General features: G+C 42.6%; 1 protein-coding gene across 1 annotated transcript; it reads left to right on the forward strand.

Moving 5' to 3' along the window:
- Positions 1–3,110: 3,110 nt before the first annotated feature.
- On the forward strand, positions 3,111–20,524 carry LSM11 (LSM11, U7 small nuclear RNA associated). Its single transcript, XM_082213544.1, is given in 6 exon segments — positions 3,111–3,756; positions 3,758–3,810; positions 3,813–3,944; positions 11,167–11,306; positions 12,596–12,679; positions 14,648–20,524. Coding segments are annotated over 6 exon segments (1,053 nt in total). The 5' UTR covers positions 3,111–3,496; the 3' UTR covers positions 15,032–20,524.
- The last annotated feature ends 2,027 nt before the right edge of the window (positions 20,525–22,551 follow it).

The following is a 22,551-nucleotide window of genomic DNA, read 5'->3' on the forward strand; positions in this document are numbered from 1 at the left end:
GCCATGTAGTGCTTGTATTCATTTTTATAGTTTCATAGATGTGTATGTTTTCCCATCAAAATTTTGAGGTGCCTTACAATAATATCATTGTCAGGTTGATAAACTTTTTACTTGAAAAGGAATGCCTTTAATTTAGGCTATGGCCCTCAAAGGCACTCTACTGGTACAAGTCCCATGAGATTTTGAGCTGCCCATTTAAAACTGAAAACATTTAAACTCCTGCTTCAAATTAAGTTCTATCATCAGGGAGCCAAGTTACAAATTATCCTAGTTGCTAATGTCTCTGGATTATATGAGTGATAAACAAAATACCCTAGCAAATGGCTGAAACTAATTAGGAAGTCTTCTCTCAAGTGTAAATTAGTTATGGCTTTTTTGAAAGCTATGGAAACATAATTTCCCTCCGTAATCATACATTTATTGTTTGGACCCTCTCCTTGCTGCTTTACTGATTATTAGAGAAGGTCTCGGGTGACCAAACTGGAATAATAAACTTATTGAATAAGGGGGGGCATCACAACAGGATATGTTTGTAGGTCATGCTCTCAATTTTCTGCTGCCTGAGAAACTATCCAGTTCCTGCTGTTGAGAATTGTGGCAATCAACTTACTGGAAGTTCTTTACTCTTCAAAAAAAAGTTTGTGTTGCGCTTCTGCATTCTTTGTGCCGGACCTGTGAAGTAATAAGACCTGTTCCGAGGTGGGGGGGGGGGAGTTGGAGCGTATGTGATACTTTCTCTGACTATGCAGAGACTGGAATGATACATGCTGGGAGATAATGACAAAAGGATTTTATGTGGAATATTTTGTTAATGTCATTCCATTCCTCACTCTCTGCCTTTCCTGCATTATCCCTTAAAGCCTCTTTGAAAAAGAGATAATAATCAACCAATTTATCTAAAATGGTGGACATCTTCATTGCTATAGTTAGGTTAATCATTAAGAAAAACAACCTTCCAAGCAATATGTGTTTAAATTATTGCTGTAATGTTAATAAAATTTTGCATTGATTTATGGAATAATTCTCTTGTATAGGAATCATATAAGTCAATTCTCTACAGTGGCGTAGCGTGGGGGGTGCAGGGGGGTCCGGCCGCACCGGGCGCAACATCTGGGGGTTAGGCTATGGCCCGCAAATCCACAGGTTAGGGGGTGCAAATCCACGGGTTAGGGGGCGCAAATTACATGCCTTGCCCCGGGTGCTGACAACCCACGCTACGCCACTGATTCTCTATCACTGGTGCACTCTGCTACCTATCATACATACAAATATCCTTGCAAACATGCAAATAGATCTTTGACTTCAAGGCTTCCATGTTCTACTTTCTCTCCATCATGGGTGGGCAGAGTATCTGGGTGGTTTGATCAAGGAAGTCCAACTCCCAATTAATGTATACAACAATAACCTTCCCCTAAATCGCTAATTTAGAAAGCTGAAATGAAGAGAGTTTGAGGTACAGTACTCAGGAACAGATTTGAGTGAAGGACCCGAAGCTCAGCTGAATTCTGATGCTCCTACTGTACTCAGTAGCTATGCAGAGGCAATCTATCCTTTAATTCTAATGTATATATTTTGTACTGTACCCCATTTGGTTGATTGCAGGGTACTAGTAAAACACAAAGTAGCTTCCACAATCCTGTAGTATGCTCTCTGCTCCAAATCAATCAACAAATGTCTGGCTGTCACGAAGCACGCCCATCAGTAAATCACAGTTCAACACTGGAGTTAACTCTTTACTAGAGAAATAAGATCTTCATAGATCTGGCTGTGTTTCAGGCCTAATGAGCACAGCAGCTCATGCCCTGAATCAGTTGCTGAGACTAAAAATCCCCATCTCTCCACAGCTGTCTGTCTCTTCCTCTCTGGCTTCTTGCAAGCAATCTGAGACTGTGTCTGCGTGCAGCCTATCTTTGCTCCACCCGTTTTATCCCTCTCCTGGTTCTGGTAGTAAGGGTGAATGGAGCTTGCTGCAGCAGGAGGGAGAGACAACTGTGACTCTTCACTAGCCTGACTCACCTCTGCCTCTTGACCCTCCCTCCTCCCACTTGCCAGCTTCAGCTTCTGCCTCTGATTCTTGACTTCTCTCTGACACAGACTCTCCCAGCTCACTGAGCTCTGTTACCCCATCAGCTTCTGACTCCTCATCTTCCTAGTTTCTCCTCCTCCATGACCACTTACTATCCCACCACCACTGCCTGAGTTCTGACCCTTCCTCCTTCCTCCCTTGGTGGTCGCCCAGCTGGTTCCTCCCACCATTCATCTTGTGTCCAACCAACCAATCATCATTTTATTTGTATGCTGCCTTTCCACAGTTAAAACAATGCTCAAGGCAGCTTACAGTATGAAAAGATTTACATAATTACAAACATAGCAAAGTTGTCATAAAAATAAATACTGGCTGAGGTTTCAGTGTGGTATTGGGGCTCATGACCTGCTGTTCACACAGGATCCTTGACCAGTGCAAGTATTTTATTTCCTTTTCTTAGTTTTATATGCCACCTTTCTTACATCACGGAACTCAGGGTGGTGTATGTTTGATTCCCTGAGGGTCTGCTTAGCTTCAACAAGGCGATGCCCACCCCCACCCCCCGTACCTCCAGTTGATATCCTTCAATATATGAATCGACCCTTTTATTTAAAAAATGAAATGAAATAATGATTTAAAAATAGAAAACGTAGGTGTTAAATACCTGCTATTCTTAACATACCATATACACTTTTAAATGCCAGGCGTGGGTGTGCCAGATGGCTCCCTGAATTTTGTCAATCTCTTGACTATGAATTATATAGAAGAGGTCCCATTGTTTTCCACCTCTGCAAATAGAATGGTTGCTATAAGCGACAAAAGAGTATGCTGTAGCAGCTCGTATTTAAGATTATTTCATATGAACTTGGTTAGGCGCCACCTTGAAATCCTGCTACTCTTGAGCAGCAACGCCGCGTTCGAAGTGCGATTTTCCGCTTCTGGGCACTTCACTTGGGCTCACTGCGGATTCTAAGAAATGTTAGCGCAATTTTTTTTTCGCACAACGTAAGACTTGCCATATATTATTGCATAGGCATTAAACGCCACTTCTGAGGAAGATCTGCAGAGAGAACCGTGCAAATCCGGCCAGCCAATGCAGCTTTTCTACGAGAATCATGGACACTGCAGGAAGTATTAAACGCGCGATGGGGTGTCGGGCGTTATTTCGGATTAACTAACGCCGAGTAAGGAGGGAGAAGCGAGGGAATAATGTTGCCTGCGTCGGCCAGCACGGTGGGGGACAAGCGGCAACCGGCTGCAGCTACGACTTCCTAGGGCAGCCGATGGATGGAAAGCCCAAAGGCGGTCGCTAGCCCCAGCGCAGGTGCTGGGAATCTCGCTCCTGGCTGTCTTCCGAGAGCGCCAAGCAGCGCTAAGAAAGGCGGGAAGACGCCTGTGGTGCTGGGGCGGCCCTTAGCGGCGAGAGCGAGGAGCTGCGGGCGGATCCCTTCCCCGCAGGGCTAGGGAGTCATGGAGGAGGCGGAGGAGGCCGGCGCCGGGCCCAGGCGCCGCCGCCGCCGCCGCCGCTCGGGCGGCCGCAGCAGCTCGGAGCGCTCGCCCAGCCCCGGGCGCCTGGACGTGAGTTCGCCGCGCTTCGACCCTCTGCTGGCGCTCTACTCGGAGCGCACGCCGCTGCCTTACCCGGCCGCGCCGCACTTCAACAACCTGGCCGAGTACGAGAGCTTCCAGCGCGGCCTGCTCCGCGCTCCGGGACGTCAGCGAGGGGCAGCCGGCCGCGGCAGCCGCCCTGCGGGGACCCGCGCCCGGAGCCGAGGCGCCCGGGCCCCCGCCGACCCCGAGCGCATCCAGCGTCTCCGCAGCCTCATGGTGGCCAAGGAGCCCGAGCGAGAAGAGGCCGAGCGGGCCAGGCAGCAGCGGGGCAGGAGGGCGCCTCGCAACGTGCTCACCAGGATGCCTGGTAAGGGGAGCTGGGCCGGCTTGTTTCTGAAGAGTATATGCTGTGAACTTCTATGAGTCGCTGGTCGACAAGGGAGGGAAATGCACTCTGCGTATGCTCAGAGGCAGCCCTTTCTTGTGACTGGAAAAGGCATTCCGGGGATGGAGCCTCGACGTTGAAAATGGGCCACTGGCTGGTAGCATTTTACAGTTTTATGGATGTGACAAGTACACACGCCTGTGGCCCATGTGCACTGTGATGCACCACGTCCCCCATGTGTTGGCTTGGCTTAGACCCACATGTGTACGTGTTGCATGGTCTTGGCACACGGCACTGTGTACATACAGGCAAAACCGCAGAAATAAAAATCTGCATAACACGCTGATTTCTTTATGTGTTAGTTGGCACTAGCCTGTGCTGCTATTGCAGTGTTTAAAAAGACACCATTTGGTGTTGTGAAACATACGTTTTAAAACACATGTGCATTCCGGAGTTCTGGCTGGGTATTTGTTGTTGTTGCGATTATTTTCTTATGAAATTCATTGGTTGCTTTTTTAGGCAGAGTACGTAACTCAAAACGACCTGCAATATATGAAAGACCACCTGCATTGAAACTGGCCAAAAAGATATTGCTATTTTCAAAAGGCACGATTAAAACTCCATCTGTATGAGACCATAGATAATTAAGAGCCGAAAGATGGCCAAAAAAAAAAGGTTGTGGCTTCATTGTGGGAAGAATGTGTTTTCTTGATTTGGGTGTGTGTAGGCTGTAGAGAGGGGGTGAAGTGTTTGGAGTGATAAAAATAGGATATATTTTGAGGCAAGAGATCATGGGTGTGGGCAAGAGGGAGAACTGAATAAAGAGGGAATTCTGGAGAAGCTCTTCAATGTGGGGGAAGGTAGGTGCTTTGATAAGAGATTAAGGTGTAAAAACATGTTAAGATTATTGGTGTAAGGAAATATGACCTCTTGGTCTGATGTGGAATTTACTTGCTCATATTCTACATTTATATCCTGCCTTTCATCCGAGGATCACAAGATGGTGCATGTGGCTGTACTCCCTATTTTATTCTTGAAACAACCCTGAGAGATAGTGACTAACTGGGCCAAGGTCATGCAGGGAGCCTCATAGCTGAAGGGGAATATGAACCCGGGTCCCCTCAAACAATGTAACCACCACACCATGCTGGCTTAAATGTAATTGACATTAGGCTGATTGAAAATGGGTCATAAATGTTGTTCATAACTGGACGTGTGGACATTTAGTTCAGTATATTCCCTCAGGCTGAGTAACAACATGCAAGGAACATTTTGAAATACGTGTCTGCATAACTGTATTGTTGAGTAACAAGGGTGAGAGAACTTTCCACGGCCTTGGGGCAAGAACAGTTGCTAAGGGTATTGGGATGCATGAAATGTTAAGGTGTATTGCCTTAGGGATGTTGTCCATGGTGGATATTAGGCCTGGTACTGGTCAGAGCAGGGATGGAAAGCTCAGGTCCAGGGGCCTATACGGCCCTCTAGACCTTTCTGCCAGGCCCTCTGGGCTCTCCTCAGATACACCCCTCAATAGCTCTGCTTCACATCCTCCTTGGATGTTTTTCATTGGTTTGGCTGTGTCGTTGAACTTCTATAATGCTTCCTGCTTGCCTGGGTGTAAGAGAGAGAAGGGTGTGTTGTATAGCACAAAGGTAATGCTCAGATTCATTGCTCCACCCACTTTTGCTTCTGGCCCCACCTCCTGCTGGCAGGTGGCCCCCAGGAGGTTGCGTACTGGACAGGTTGATTTAGACATCAAAGGTCAGGTACTCTGTTTAGTTGCAAAGCAAGAGTGACTGCATCCTAAGGGCCTCAGCTCAGAGACAGCATGAAGTGAAGACACAAGTCTCCTGCTGGGAGATGTAACCAGTCAGGTACTTTCTGCAGCTTGCTGTGCCCCCATATCAAACACATGGTTTTTTTCCACATTCTGTGGCTTGACATGTATAATACAAAGCAGAAGCCCTGCATTTGGTGGCAGACAGGGGGTCTATTGGTTATCCCTCACTCCTCTTGCTTATTTTCTACTTACAGTATCGATTCAAGGAGAGACTAGCCTTTGAGAAAAGGCTCTTTTGCTTCTGAAAAATGCCACTGTCCTAGATAAAACAACAATATGTCCCGCTAGTTATAACAACGGTATGTCCTTTACATTGTTATAATCTAGGTTCTTAACTATCCGTCCTAGGGTTATAAATATAGTGCAGCGACTCGTGATAACATGATGATAGGCAAGTGAATCACAGCTTGAAGTGTGATGATGATTGTTCTGAGATTATGCACAAAATCCTTTTGCAAAACTCCCACTTATTTCAGTGGGATCGTGATTTCCATTATGGTTTGGAATACCCGTACTGAGAGCCAAAAGACTGTCAGAAATAAAGTTTACATGCATCTTAATACAGTAATTAGATCTCAAGTCTTAATTGAACAAGTACAGTGTTTTTTGTTATTGATGCGATGAGTTTCCATTTTTCAGGCTAAGGGTTGAAAAGGTTGGCTAGTAAATTGCACTTAAATTGCAAATAGATGGTGATTCCTAACCAAATGTAAAGTGATAACTATGTTCACTGCTTTGGGAACCTTAGGGCCAAAAAGCAGTATATAGGGTTGTATGCAGTTGTGTTCCTCCACATACAGAAGGCTTGTTGTTCCAGCAGAGAGACTTTGTGAACAAAAAGAGGAGAGAGGAGTTTTTTTCCAAGTTGTTATTTTATCCTGTCTCAGGCATACAGCCTATTCCACCCACCCCCCCAAAGACACTTTACAACAGTCTAATGTAGTTTGGCCTTAAATTACAAATTTCCATTGTCTTTAAGGTTTTCTTACATGCTGACTTGGTATGTGGCCCAGATGTTGTTGTACCATAAAACCTCTAATCTTCTTTCCTAACTGACTTTGGATTGCTAGCCACTTGCTTTTAAAGTAGATGGTTTTAGGAACAAATATGTGTTCTGTTTCCATATCCAACAAGTAAATAATAATCTGAGCATATATAACCACGGGCAGCAGCACTGACCACATGCTGTCTACATTGGCGTTATCCTGACAAAATATTGACCTTCTATAGTTGTTTGAGTGGAGCATCTGCCCAAGCTTTTCAACGTACAAGATAGGTTTACCTGTAGTGTTCATGCCAGTTTATGTTACAGCAATCTACTATTGGGTCACTGAATTGCTATCCATGCAGAGCTTATTTTATGCAGACTTAACTCATTGATGCCCATGCATCTAGCCATGCTATTTAAAGGACGTGTTACTTCTTTATTTTGCTTTTGTTTTCTCCAGTATGATTGGCAATAGATACATATAGGTTGTTTGGTAGAGGCAATCCTTCCTAGCCAGAAAATACATGTGCCCCTTTTCTGAAAATCATATTTAATTTTGTTGATTACTGATAAAAAAACCCACAGTAATCAGTTGATTACTAATTTAAAAAAGGATTTACCAAGAAAGTACCAAGATTAGTTGTATCTTCTTAAACTCAGACTATAGAATATCACAGAATTCTTGTACTCAGCCTCTTTCTGATCCTTCGTTAAGCTGCAAAAAGTCTGATTTGGATTCATTGATTCTGTAGCTGGAAGCATTACAGAGTTAATAAACCTTAATAAAACTCTGAAACTTCACAGGCTCCAAGACTGATAAAGCTACATAATCTGCATGGGAAGAGATCTTAAATTCCTTTCTTGTTTTTAAGCCTTGAATAACAATTATTTTCTCTGCTTTTGTGAAAGACCAAAGAATGATTGAAGAACCCAAATAATAGTGTGGTCTCTCCCATGCATAAAAATATAGCTGTTTAGCTGTTAAGATAGAGAAGAGATTATGCTGATTCTTCAGCTCCCCAAAAGTCTTTACAGCACATGGATAGAGCTGGAGAACCAGAAAGCGATAGTGCCAGAAAGGGTCTTCCTATGGTGAGTAATTATTCCCTGGCACATAAAGTTTAGAAGCCATTGTTGCTTGGGGCTCAGTCGTCATGCTGTGAGTAGTGGGTCTCTACGCTGCTTAGGGATATGGAGTGAAGATCTGCAATCCTATGACCTAGCTCCATGCTGTAAAGTGATCCTAACCTTAGCGCCTGGATGGGGATTGCTGGAGCAGGGAAACTGATACTGTTTATATCCCAAAAGGACTGTAATATTTGTAAAGATCCTAAATCCAGGAGTAGCCAACGTGGTTCCCGCCAGATGTTTAAGGCTACAGTTCCCATTAGCTCCAGCCTTGGTCAGTCATCAGGAATGGTGGAAATTGTAGCCCTAAGCATATGGAGTGAGCACCATGTTGGCTACCCTGCTTCGAATCTTGCTATCTTTCAGGGTCACTCTCTTGATCAATTTCACTTACTAATGGAAACATTAGTTTTGAGTTGATATTTTGTGAGGACAAGTCCAGTATGCATGCCAGTTTGTAACAGGCTATAATCAGAGCTGTCAAAGTCATCGTTTAATTTTTTATAGTCAGGGTTTTTTGCCTTGTTATAAGCATAAATAAGGCATTAGTACTGTCCAACTCTGTTGGATATCTGGCTTTTATGTTTACATGTCTGGCATCCACATTTACATAGTTTGCTTATCCAGAAGATTTGGTGTGCAAGACGAAGAATGCTAGATATGCTACGTTGTTACTACACTGGCTTATGTGTGAATGGCTTGGATACAGAGATGCAGAAAGTTTGTTCCACTCATGGGAGGGCTGTTCTTGACACAGCAGAAGAGTGTTTCACAATAAAAATTATCCACAATCTAGAGGAGCTATTGTGTTTGTGTGAACTCCTCTTAAGACTTTTATATGGCTTGTGTTCTCCCTATGTTTCTTGAGCTGTAATTTAACACCCTGAACCATGTTGGTCCTGTAGTGTGTGCAGACTCCTATTGTTTGCGCAAGAGTTCATGGAATACATTCGTACCTTGGTTCTCAAACGGAATCTGTTCCGGAAGTCCATTTGACTTCTGAAAACATTCGAAAACCAAGCTGTGGCTTTCTGTACTCAGTTGAAAGCCATGGAAGCCCCATTGGATGTTTGGCTTCCAAAAATAATTCACAGACCGGAACAGTCACTTCCAGGTTTGTGGTGTTTGGGAGCCAAAACGTTGGAGCACTAAGCTGTTCGAAAACCAAGGTACGGCTGTAGTACTAACATGGTTTTTTTGCTTTCTATTTAGGATTATTTGAATCTCTCTCTGTGTGTGTGTTTTACTTAGAAGGCATTTTTCATACCTTACTGCCGCTTACACACACACACACACACACACACACACACACACACACACACACATTTAAGCTAACTATGAAAGCATCAGAAAAAGCCATAAAAAACACCAGGCGAAGCCATTAAAATAACAGGCATTTAAAAGAGTCGAAAGCAGGATGAACTTGACCTGATGCGTTTGCATATTTGTCTAGCGGGGGTGACCAAAATTTGGGTGTTACCACTGAAAAGACCTTCCCCCTTGTAGCCAGTCACTTACCCTCCAAAGACAGATGTCCATGGAGAAGGGTCTTTATTTAGATGGCCAGGTCCCAGGCTCCCAGACTGTTTAGGGCTTTAAAGGTTAAAAGTCAACATTTTAAACTGAATCCAGAAATAGACCAGTAGCCACTGCAGCTCTTTTAAACATGCTCTGATACGTTTTTGTTGCCGGTCTTGTAGTCCCATTAAGGCAAGTGACTACTATGTGTGCTTACAGTTGCCCATCAAACTATGGGGTACAGATCATTTTCTTGTATAAATTAAGCCACTGGAACCATGCTGATGATTGGCACTTTGTTACAGAGGCGGTGATTATCTACTAAAAATATTTATGTTGTATGGTGACAACCCCCAGTAGCCTTTTAATTATCCTTTAGAATTTGGGTATTAAACACATACTTTACATTGGGGGAAAAAATCCATTTTGAACTATTAGGGATGTAATTATGGCCTCCTAGACTGCACAAATGATTGACAATGCATCTGCATTGCTTTTAAGCCACAGAAAAATAATAGCTACATGCAGAGCATAATAGTTTTTGATGTTCACAGAATGGTTATGCGCTGCAGAGACAAATCTAACACAGGGTTTTTCCTCCTCTGGAGAATTCATCATCAGAGTGTAGAAGCATCTCTTTGTATTTGGTGGTGATAGGGTTAGGGAACTATGCCAGCTGGATATGATTGATAAGAGGTTGAATAGGCCTTTCAGTGCCATTAGGACAGGATCAGAGTGCTTTATTAGCAAAACTTTCCACAGATAAGCATTCCCGAAAACACACAGGACTAAGGAACAAACTGATATGTGCAAGAGTTGTGAAACCTTGGTCATTTTCTGCAAGTCTTACGCTTTGAGCCCATGGAGCTCAGTGTTCAGAATAAGACAAGACTGACCTTGCAGACACTGGTTCTGATTTAAATAAGCCTGAGTTCCACTTTATCTTACTTACTGGGATTTTGTGGGTTGTAAATCTTAATAGCTTGGTGAGGTTGACCAATTTTGCTTATACAGTGGTACCTCAGTTTACGAACTTAATTCGTTTTGGAGGTCCGTTTGTAACCTGAAACCGTTCTTAACCTGAGGCGCGCTTTCGCTAATGGGGCCTCCCGCTGCCGGCGCGCAATTTCCGTTCTCATCCTGGGGCAGAGTTCACAACCCAGAGCAACTACTTTTGGGTTAGCAGAAGTGTAACCCGAAGTGTTTGTAACCCGAGGTACCACTGTATGTTGTTACTATGACATAAGAAAACTGAAGCCTTCAGTAATGTTATAAAGTGTAGCTAAATTTGTTATTCCGTAACTGCATTCAGACATGTCACTTTAAAGACTAACTTGTTATATCATTGCAAAAGTGAAAAGTAGTATTGGTGCAAACAGGGCAAATTTGTTTCTTAGATCTTCCCCAAAACAGGTTGTAGACTAGAGTAAGGATGGGAAACCTATGACCCTTCAGATGTAGTTGGACTCTCAACTTCCATCAGACTCAGCCAGGATGGCTAATGGCTGAGGATAATGGGAGGGCTAAAGCTTTCCTATTCCTGCTGTACAGGAATCTAGTTAAGACATTGCAGCTGAGTGGATACTTGGTATGAGTGTATAAATTTGTGACATTTTCCCTAAGCAGAGTTCACTGTAATGCTTTGAGTTAAAACAGTGAATGGTTTTGTTTTATTCTCCATGGCATTTGTTTCAGTAAAAAGTAATTTATTCTAGTTACATTTATTCTAGTTCACGAAGGCAGTCCGCTTGGGGAGCTTCACCGATGCGTGCGTGATGGCGTAAAAGTCAACGTCCACGTCCGAACTTTCAAAGGACTTCGTGGAGTCTGCAGTGGGTTCTTGGTTGCATTTGACAAGTTCTGGAATATGGTAAGGATTGTCACCCCCTTTCTATCATTTTACAGCTAATTACCAATTGGCAAAGGGTTACTTCAACCAGATGACATGTTCAGCATAGGGGTAAGGACGATCCTCTAGTTTTCAGGTAAAAGTGAGTCTTGGCTCTTATCTGGTCAGTTCAAGGCAAGGCTTCATCAGTGGAACAGTCCTGCACCCTGTTGACCAGGGAGTGTTTCTTCAGAGTCTTGTCTTCGGTGAACACAAGCTGAACTAATTGTATTAAATTGTTCTCACTTACCTTCCTCCTTCTCTCTCTTGTTTTATGCCCCCCCATTCCCCCCCCCCGCAAGATCTTTCCCACCTCCTTTACTTTCTTGTTACATGTTATGGTTGCTAAGTGAAAGACATGCATAAAATGTTTTTGAAAATGTATGGGTTAAAGCAGAAATCTCCCTAAAATATGCAACAAAAGCCCTAGTAGTCATCTGTTTCACTGGAACCCCAAGTCGTCTGGCATTAAGGTTCCCCCCCCCGTCATTCTCTTGACCTCTCTCCCACATGCACAGCAGTTTGTCATCTTTTTGTTAAGGTTCCTTCCGTGTTATGCTAACTCTGCAAGGGCTTTTTAGTTTAGTTCAAACTGGATGCTGACGCGTCAGAATTAAGACACAATCTGAATGTGCAGTCTAGAGTGCTAGCTGCAAGTGTAAGCACAAAACTTGATACAGAATCAGAGAAAAAGTTTTATTTGCATCACCAGGCCAGAATCCTAACCAAACTGACTGGACCTTAAGAAGAATAGGGAAGGGCAAGAGGCAAGTGGCTGTGCCCTCTAACACACACCCCCCAACCTCTTCATCTTTGGCAGAAGTTCAAAAGGAGGAGCCCCAATGCATAGGGCTTTCGTTCATATGGAGAAGTCTATGTGCACAGACTCCTCTTGTACTGAACCCGGGAACTTGGAAGCGTGGAGCCCCTGGGGATATTAGGGGTGGGGCAGTCAGGCATGCAAAGCACTTCTGAAAAGGGCTAAGGAGAAGATGAAAAGAAAGGTGCAAACATTTTGTAATTGTAATTCTGCAGGTATCCTGTTTAAATTTGTGCTTGCTTCCGTTTTTCTTTTTAAAAAATATAATTGTAAGCAGTGTCTTTATAAAAAAAACAACAACCCGGAAAGGATTAAATTATTGGAGTAATGTGTAAGCTGGATAATGCTAATTCCTAATTCTCTGCACCCAGGCCTTAAAAGTTACATTACAAAAATGCCATGTACAGCCACAGCCTGCCTTGATATTTTCTTTCTGCTTCCCTTGCCCTAGGCCCTGACAGACGTAGATGAGACGTATCGAAAACCTGTGCTGGGTAAAGCTTTCTATGTAGAGCCACAGTTGACTCTCACCAGGGTAAGTAGCCATTCTCCCGCTTGTCTGTTGTTCTGGGCCAGCCAGAGTGACAGCAAAGATCCCCTGTGTTGCAAAGAGAAAAATCTGGCAACCTGAAAGCAACACGACAGGCTAATAATTTGATTACAACACTTTATATAGCTACTAAATTGTATCTTTATTCAAAGTCAATAATTAGTAGTGAAAGCTGAACCATTGTAACCTATGTACCCTCTCGGACCTCTTATTTGCTGAGGAAGAAAGATAACAGTCAGTTATCCAGGAAGGACAGTCCTGCTACTGCCTCTGGAGCATCAACTTCTTTCAGCGTGTTCACTGCTAAATATATGAATAAGTCGTGGATCTAACCAGGCGCATCCGTGCTGTGGTTGGGACTTTATACTTATTTTGGAAGGCATGTTGCCTCAAGCTTGAATCGTTCTCGGTTTGATACATCATTGAAAAAATCCTCTACTTTGGGAAATTATCTGCAGTCACATTAGTTGGTGTTACCTTGTATATATTGTATATATACAAGGTATATATACAATATATTGTATACCTTGTATATATTGTATGCCACTTGACTCTGAATGAAGATACAATTTTGTAGCTATATAAAGTGTTGTAATCAAATTATTGGCCTGTCTTGTTGCTTTTAGGTTGCCAGAGTAGGCAGAGTGAGGCAGCAGATATGGAGGAGAAGAGAATGGTGGCAAGGTGTTGGAAGGGAGAGCTGTGTGTGCCACACCATGGCCTACCCAAGCTAGCCTGCTAATTTCCATTCCAGCTGGATTCTGTACATGCGATTGGGGCGGGGGGGACACCATCTTGTTCTTTGCCTCAGACAGCAAAATGTCTTGGGCCAGCCTTGTAGTTGGCTGGTGCAAGTGCAAGTACAAGTTAAGCCTATAAGCTCAATTCCCCACATACTAAGGGTGTATTTTATTTCAAAACAGACTTAAGGTTAAGCTGGAGCGCTAGCTCGTTTCTTAATGTTAGGTAAATGGATAGAACAGCAAAAGTGGGCCCTGTTCCCACTTTCCAGCCCTTACTTTGTAAAGAACTTATAAAGTTGCTGGCCAAGGGTAGAGATTTCTTTTTCCAAAACCTTTATCTTTTGGCGCACTTGGCAACATTAATCCACTCTTTCATAAAATGTTAACAAGGTGGCTTACAACATATAGAACGCAATAAAAGCAAACTATAAATATCTACAAAACATAATTAAAAACATTTGATACTGGATGTGTTTTGCAAGCTTCAGTTATAGGTGGCAGACAGTGTATTCCCCCCCCCTTGCAACTGTTATACATGTGCTTGAAGGCTTAGGACTTCCTTGGGAAACACTGTTAAAGGGAGAGGAAACTTCTGTCTATGGTTATGCCCTTGATAGCCTTTTCACATGGGCAGCTTCCTAAAATGATGAGCATCCATGTGTGAGTTCTCCATTAGCCATTGCTCTTCATGACCAGTGGTCAGCAGATTTATCCAGCAAAATGTATCCACTAGTACCGCTTACTGTTTAACATTTATTCAGCACCAGCAATGAACTAGGCTCTATTCACACAACAGACTGAAATGATGCAGTCCTTGTCCCAGAGGGGTTACAGCTCAAATCAGATTGATCTATTGCTTTAGCCCCAGGATTTAACAGAGCAGTACAAAGTCATGGCAGTGGCATTTGTCACAAAGCCAAATCTGCTATGTGTACATGCGTGAGGTGCGTTAGTCATGCACACAGAAAACGTGGAAGCTGGATAACTCCATAACTGCCAAATAAGTAATCTCCTTAGCATTAGAGTGCTTACAGCTTGTATTATCCAGCCAACAGAAAGTACTGTACATGAAAAGCATTGCTGTGTATTTTTCCTCTTGCAAAAAACACCCGCTCTCTAGCTTGGCCCTCCATGGTGGGCCATATGCTTTCAGATTACAGAATGAGATGACAGCTTTCATGACATATTTGTTTCCTCCCACCCCCTGTAGCTGTTTGACAGACTCAAGCTGCAAGAGTCCCTGGTTAAAAAGGACGTTTCAAAGATGGCTGCTGATCTGCCAGCTCTTCCATGTGATCCTAGGACACTTCGGTGGAAATCTGAGTCAGGTCGGAGGAGGTCAGAAGAACGAGGGGCAAAGAAGCGCTCGAGCAAAGAGAGGACACGGAGCTCTAGCCTGCCTCGAACTTATGGGAAAGAGATTGAGCTGTCTGGCAGAATCTCCCAAACAGAGGGGACAAGTGCAGGTGGCACGAGAGGTCGATCACGGAAAAAGCGAAGGCCCAAAGTGGATTACCAGCAAGTTTTCACACGGCACATAAACCAGATTTTTATTCGGGGGGAGAATGTCTTGCTTGTTCATCTAGCCCATTGATCTGATTGCCATTACTCAGCCAGCAGCATGAACAGTGGTGGCAGCTGCATGCTACTTTGTGAATTGTTTTGTAACTTCTCTTCCTCTGACTAAAAGGGAAGAAGGCAGGAGCATCTTGAGCCAGCTACCAGCTTGTTTGGACTAAAATTTGGCCAAGGAAGCTGCTGCCTCTACAAAGAGACAGATCTCCTAAGTCCTTGAACTGTGCAACTTCCAGAATTTGTGGGGCAAGTATTGCTGTATATTAAAAACCCATGTGGTCTAAAAGTAGCTCTGTTTTTCTACGTGGCTGCAAAAGAAGCAGAGTATGCCATTGACCTTGGTACTTCATTGTGGAATGCTAGTAATTTGAAATCATGGAAAAGCACGATTATAAAAAATGGCAATGGAATTCAGAGCGTGTGAAAAGGAGGAATGGCTTTAGGTATGGACTTGTTTGGATCTCATCTCTCCCTCCTCCTAATAGCATGCATGGGTGGGGAGGTATTCCAGAGTTGAATCACAGTGCCCTCTGGTGTCCAAGCTTGTGTCTTGAACAAAAAGGGAATGGAAACTGAATCAAGTGGTTATTTGCTGATGGGATGCCTTTTCTCTCTAACTCATTTGTGATCAAAGGCAGTATTTGGCCTTTTCTTCAGTATTTACACAGCCTATGCTCTTAAAACCATCTTCCCCTGCTTCCCCCCCACCCACCCCGCGCCACCAGCAAACAGTGCATGTAGCTAACTATGTAACTTCTCTACCTGGAGCTTGTCTAAATGTATGTATTGTAAAATGGGTTGGAACAACCCAGAAATTGCAATCCAGGTTTTTTTTTTTATTGTTCATTTCATCCATTTGTGTGTTGCAGCGGTAAAGGCGATGTACATAAGTTGCTTAAAATAGAGAAGATGTTGTTTTATGCTTAGGCACAGTTATACATTATAGAAGTGGCTGATTTCCCTGATGGTGATTGAAGAGAATAATTTGCTTGTGATACGTAGTCCTGATTGCTTCTAGGTTCTGAATGACATGCCTCTAATGCTAGTTTGATTGTTCCTGAGAAGCATGTTTTAAGACTACTGAAAAGTATGCATGGTGATTATTTAGAAAATCAGTATTATTAACTGTTTCCCCCCTTATGATTCAGTAATCATCAGAAGAAGCCGTGCAACATGTTGTAACAATACATATATATAAAGTGTCTGCCAAGAGAGATTTTATGGTGCTGTATAATAGTGCCCTCTGTTTACAGTGAGTGTGTGTATGTAGCACTCCAATAGCTGGACTTTGCTGCCATAGCTTGTGTTGGAATGCAATCACTATTGTATTGGGAGGCATTTTAAAAGTCTCTGTAGAATTATTAAGCTCAAAAATACAGATTTCTAACTCAAAACATATAGGTTACATTTTGTAAGTCAGTTCTGATTTTCTAGAATAACCTAGCAATCTTCTAATGATTGGCGTTTTCCACCATTGATAGTAACCCTGAGACAATTGCATGTAGTTTGTGATTATAATTTTTTCAGGCTTAAAAAAAATATTCATGGGTGGAGCTCAGTTTCTTTCCTCTTATTTCTCCAGCCGAGTTGTGGGCTGCAAAATGGGCTGGGTAGGCTCTCCTAAGTTTCAAGGTGGGGAGGGCATGTGATTGTTCCAACTTTTGTGTTTGGAGGCAACCATTCCCCCCCCCCACTCAGTGCCTTGAAATTTGCAGAGTCATGGCATCATGTGGGATTCACAGGATCTTTTTGTAAAAAGAAAGGAAGGAAGGAAGGAAGGAAATCTGCTGCTGCTAATGATGATCCCTCTCCCAAATCCTCTGTTGAATTATTCCCCTTCAGAAAATATTTGGTGAAGTGGTCCCAATTTGGAGGAGCTCTGAATGTCATGCTCACCCCTGAAAACTGAGGCTGCAGTTTGAAAAGGAAGGCCAGTGTGGAGAAGAGGGGCTTCTTAACCCTTTTTGTTCATGTTGTTTTTCCTGGGGAGTCCCAAAGCTTTCCTCAGTGGAGAGTAAAGCAATCTTCAGTGGAGAAAACAGCATGAGGAGAAAGGGTTGTGCCCCCCCAGCCCGCCTGCTTCAAATTCTGTGAAAAAGAAGCATGGAATGATCCACTGTGTGAAGTTCTGCCCTGAGTATTGTGAGGTTCAAGGAATTAGCCATTTTATTGTCAACCTAGTACAGCTCAAGATGACAGACTGAAAGAAAGGTACAAGAGCTAGGAAAGGAAAGGGGCCAAACTTGGAGTTCACCCACCATTAGCTATGTTTAGCATAACCTCTTGACCTGATGTGTAGCTTCCCCATTGAGTGGGAATGGGATATGCAAAATGTCTTGGATGATGTTATATTTTTCCCTGGTTATTCTTTGCCATGCTGCAATTTAAAATGCATGTCACAAACATGTTTTTCACTCTTTCGCCCTCCTTGCTTCAAAAAGAAACCCAGGGACATGAAATACTAGTTTCTGAATTCCCTTAGCAGCCTACCTTTTGCCCTCTCCAGTTTGATTTTTCCCAGTCACCTTTGGCTGCAAAGGCTATCACAAAAATGATCCTAAGAGATTCTTGTGGCTGGATTTAACGAGTTTTGTGTCTGTTCTTGATTCTTCCTCTGTGGCTCTTTTCTACTCAAAGTACAGTTTCTTGACTCTGTGCTCCAGAGAGTTTTCTTTTAACTTAAAAAGTTCACCTAGACACCTCCCCATATATATATATATCCCACATTTTTCTATTTTGGGGGGTGGGTAGGCTTCATATGTCTGTTCTTGAGATGCCTGCCCTTTCACATTCTACTTCGCTAAGGTTAGGCTCCCAAATACAAATTTAAGTGGACCATCAAATTTTGTTTTTTGCTTTTTCCTGAATGATCTTTCCCTTCACCGGTCTTTATCCATATTCTTTGGAATGCCAAATGCTTTCATAAGTCTGCCACTGTAAGTTTACTACCTCATGCTTCAGTGTTTAAATTGCTGCTGCTTTTGTCTTCCAGAATCCTTTTCACAACTTTGTCTGTGGTCCCATATCCACTGTCAATTTCACAAGACTCTCTTTTGAATTCTTAAAAATATCTTCGGACTCTTACTGACTTGCACATTTTCTATTGTTACTTGAAGCCTCTAGATCAAAGGTGCTAAGCTTAATTTCCAAGCTGTTGTTTTGGAGTTGCAATTCACCTTGTATAAGTAGTACTTATGGAAGCATATCTGCCTATCTTACTATTCTTCCCACACCTTGCAAATTAACTCAGGATGGATTTATTTATTTATTTATTGGCAAGAAATTGAGTTTTTCACTAGAATTCCTATCCTGTCTTGCCACTTGGTTTCTAAAGTTGCAAAGTGTAGATGTCAAACGTAAAGTGCCCCCACTTTCCAAAGATAGTAACTTCATAAATTTGAGACAAAGCCACTATATAGACCTGATGAGTAAGGCACGAATGTCTGGAAAGGGGGACGTTTTCATATTCTTCATCAGCTTTCTTCTTCCAGATTTTTCTGTTAGTTTCTTGCCTGATTGATATGAAACACACAACTCTCCAATTCAATCCAACAATTAAAAAGAAGAAAACAGCAAGTTATGGAGAATCAAAACCAAAAAAGTCTGTGTGGCCACATTTTACTTAGCAAGTATGACATTTGAAAACTCTGTACCCATGTGTGAGTCACCCAGGTGTTTGTAGCATTTCCATACCAGGGATGTGACAAATGTTCAGCTGTAGAACACTACCACAAATATGCAAAGTGGTTGTTTTTTTAGACTTCCATGTAGAGGTTTCGGTTTTTAAACCCTCGGTTACTGTGCGGCAGGTGGTGTTTGTTCCATCACTGCGGCAAGAAAATTACATGTACTGAGCCTTTCCCTTGCTTTTCAACTTTTGTGAAGAGTTGACAAACCTGCAAATGCAGGTATGTGCGGCTCTGAAGGTTGCAACTATGTTACTGGCAGGCAGAATGGAGGTCTCAAAGCCGAACTTTTTCCTGCTGCAGACTTGCTGCCATTGGGGGGAATTTTTGTGTAAAGAGAGAAAATACCCAGAGAGAGAAAATAATTCCTATATTGCTTTGACAATTTTTGTCTCAATATGAGTTCAATAGTGCCTATTTACACTTCCATCAGTAAGAATCTGCTATGTGTCAAAACTCGTTACTCATTCCACGCAGCTCAAAGCATACTCTGGGAGTGGTAGAAACATATTTTAATTCTGTTTTCCCAGTTTGCAACAGAATTCCTGTTGGGGATGAAGATGCAGAGAATTACATTTCTATTCAGCACTAGGAATACACCAGTGCCTTGTTGAAGCTCTTCCTCAAAATGGATGTCAGAGGCCTACTTTAGTGGAGGAGTAATGTGAATAACTTGTCTCTTGATGCATACAAGCCCTTTTTAGATGTCTCTGAAAAGAGCTATTGCTCTTGGCTGTCAGAGGTGAAAGCCTGTCATGAAAGAGAAAAAGGCTTATCATGTTTCTGGATGCCTGCTTTATTAGCTTCACAACAAGGAATAGGATTAGTACACCTGAGACTCTGTCAGACTTGTATTCGTTTAGAGTGAAAAGTAGTTTGATCAGGTTGTGTACAAACATAGCTAGTCTGTTTCCTCCCTTTTCTCTCAGAAGATTGAAGCTTTCCCTCAGGAGAAGGGGGGGGGGGGACCCTGAAAGCCGCTCCAGGCTCCTTTCGCAATTATGTTTGATTTTCACTACTTCAGAGCAAAGTGCAGCTGTATCCTAGTATCATCTCCTTGGTAAGATCAGTTTTAGGCTGAGAAACAAACAACCAGAAATACTTGTCCAACCTCTCTTGGCATTGTTAGGAATTTCTTCAGCTGACTGCTGTACTGATACATTCCCGGCTTCAGCGTTTAAAGCTTAGATAAGTGAACCTGAACTACATTACAAATTGGTTTAAGTGGCCTGGTCTCCCCACTGAACCTTGGGAACTGTAGTTTGGTGACTTCATAGTTCAAAGTGAACTTCAGTTCACAAGGTTCCTTGCTTAAAAACCATAGCAGGCTCAAAATTGATTTAAATTTGTAGTGCAGGTATACTTTTAGCCTCAATCACTGGGTTTGATTCTTCTATGCCTTTGCTTTCTGTGTCTATTTTCCCTCTGAGACTGTTCTCATTTGTAAATAAAGGGGTAACGTTTGCATTTTTTGTATAATGTAAAATGTAAAAAATAATACAGTAAAAATACCTATTACACACCCTTTTTGTCAGGCATTAGCTCTCTAGCTTTGCAACTCAACAGATCAGAACGGATAGATATATGGCATATAATACACACAAAAATACCCGGTTTAGTTGCAAGTACCCACCAGAGTACGTCGGACTGGAAGGAACATGCAAGCTGTTTTAATCTGTCTTCCTGTTTTATTTCTGAGAAGAAATTGCTGCTATGAACCTAAAAATGAATGTACAGTTTATTTATTTATTTTTGCTTGATGGATTTAGATTTCTGTATACAAAAGAGTTCAACCTCTAAGGCAATAAATATATTGATGTAACATAGACTGCTTCAGAGTTATTTCTTTCAGGCCAACTATTAGGACAATTTATATATGGCACAATTTATATACTGACAATTTTGATGCCAGGAATATTTACACACTTGGTTTATTACGTTGTAGGTTATTTTATTGCAGAAAAACAATCCAAAATAAGCTGCTGAGAAGCTGATAAAAACAGCAGTTGCCTTAAAACCATCCACCATCACCCCACAGCAGGAGAATACAATCACCTTGAGGCCAAAGGCTGGACATTTTCTTATTTTTATTTTTTGAAGGGGAGGAGGAATCTTAGCAAAAATAGACTCCACTGCTAAGGTTAAGCTATTCCTTTATGGTTGTGAGTTGTTTATTGATTGCAGAATTGGAAAGGGTGTGCTTCTGCATTTCAGAGGTGCGTATTTGTGAAATCCCCTTCTGATCTGAGGTGAAAAATGTTCATTTGGGGGGGTGTATATAAATGGATTTATTCATAGTTAATGTAGAAGTTTAACTGAACTGTCATGATGAGTTTATGCCGGGAGATGCCATGTATCTGCAGGGAGGCTGAGCAGCAGTTATTGCAATGTGTCCAACGGGGGGATATGGCCCACGTACTTGAGCCAAGGTATCAGAATCTGATCAATTTTAGTTGGCTGGCTGTAGGCCAGTAAGGCTGCAGAATTCCACCCAAATTGAAATTATTAGCTGGGGGTAGGTGGGAGCCTTCTGAGAGAATAAAAGGCTGGGATCTCGTCAAGAAGGGACGGGGGAAAGTGTGTGTGGTTATTGTTCATCTGCTGGAAGTTGACTCACACAGTGGACACCTGGGGACTTAAGGAGAGGCTCGGAGTGACTTGTGAAACCTGAGAGGATCCGAGAGCTGAAATCACTGGCTAGAGCTGTGGAAGAAGAATGGCGGGGAAGAGAGGCAGCATTCAGGAGAGTTCTGCCCCCAAGAATCAGCAGCATTATGGAGAAACTGAGGTAACAACAGTTTCTGGGCAGGGGGAGCCGGGGAAGGCTGCAGAAGTCCTGAAAAAAACGTGAGAGGGAAGTGTTCATGGACTTGAATGAAGACTGCAAGTGTGCTCAGTTGATGGGGAAGAGGGCCATCGGGAAAATTAGCTTTGGGTTTGACTACAGGTAGGACCAAGCTCACACGATTACTAAAGGAATCCTATGTTGTATTTGCTATTTCATTTAAAGTGTCAGTAACCATACAGTGTAAACATTCTTATTTAAAGCAATTCTAAGGAAGTGAAGCTGGTTAAGGAACCAGGCATACCTACAAATATCACTATTTATATTTTACTAATATAATTGACTTGTTGTTTTTTTACCTCATGGTTGGACCTCTCTGCTGTTTTGTCCTACTCCTAACCATGGCCAGTGGTGCTTAAACTGAGGTAGAAAACAGATGGCATTCAGATACACAGTGGCCGCAGTAATAAAGGGTTAGGAAATGAAGGAATGTGACGTAGATAAGGGGGAAAGCTAATGTGTGAGAGGCACCCCTCCATAATAATAAAAGGGGCAGTGAAAGGATGCTCATAGGCTTGTGAGGAACTAGAATATCTTTGCATCCTTCTGCTGAAGTTACGTCACTGTGATAGGAGATGGTGGAAAGGGGCGCCAGACCCAGTCATGTGCCAAGCATGCAGTAGGAGGAGGTGGCTTGCCTTTTCCGCTTGGGACTTTTGTGCTTGTGTATAGAAAACCTATAAATAAAGTAACCTAAGTTAGATTCGGAATAGTTCCTGTGATAGCAAAATGTGAGGACAAAGGACAAGTCAAGTCAAAAAGACCAAGCAGGCAGAAAAGCCCTTGCTTTTTTCCCTTGTTGCTTCCAGATGGAAACGAAGCCTTGTTTTTAAAAGCCGTTATCTCTTTTCCTACGCTTACATCCCTTTATCTTCGGTGTTTTTCACAAAAGCATTTTAATGTTCTTTGCTGAACCCTCTGAAATATTCTTCCTGTTGCCCGTTAGCAAGCAGCACAATCTATTAACAACAATAATAATAATAATAATAATAATAATAATAATAATAA

This window comes from Podarcis vaucheri (genome assembly GCF_965113315.1).
Source record: "Podarcis vaucheri genome assembly, chromosome: 2".
NCBI lineage: Eukaryota > Metazoa > Chordata > Lepidosauria > Squamata > Lacertidae > Podarcis > Podarcis vaucheri.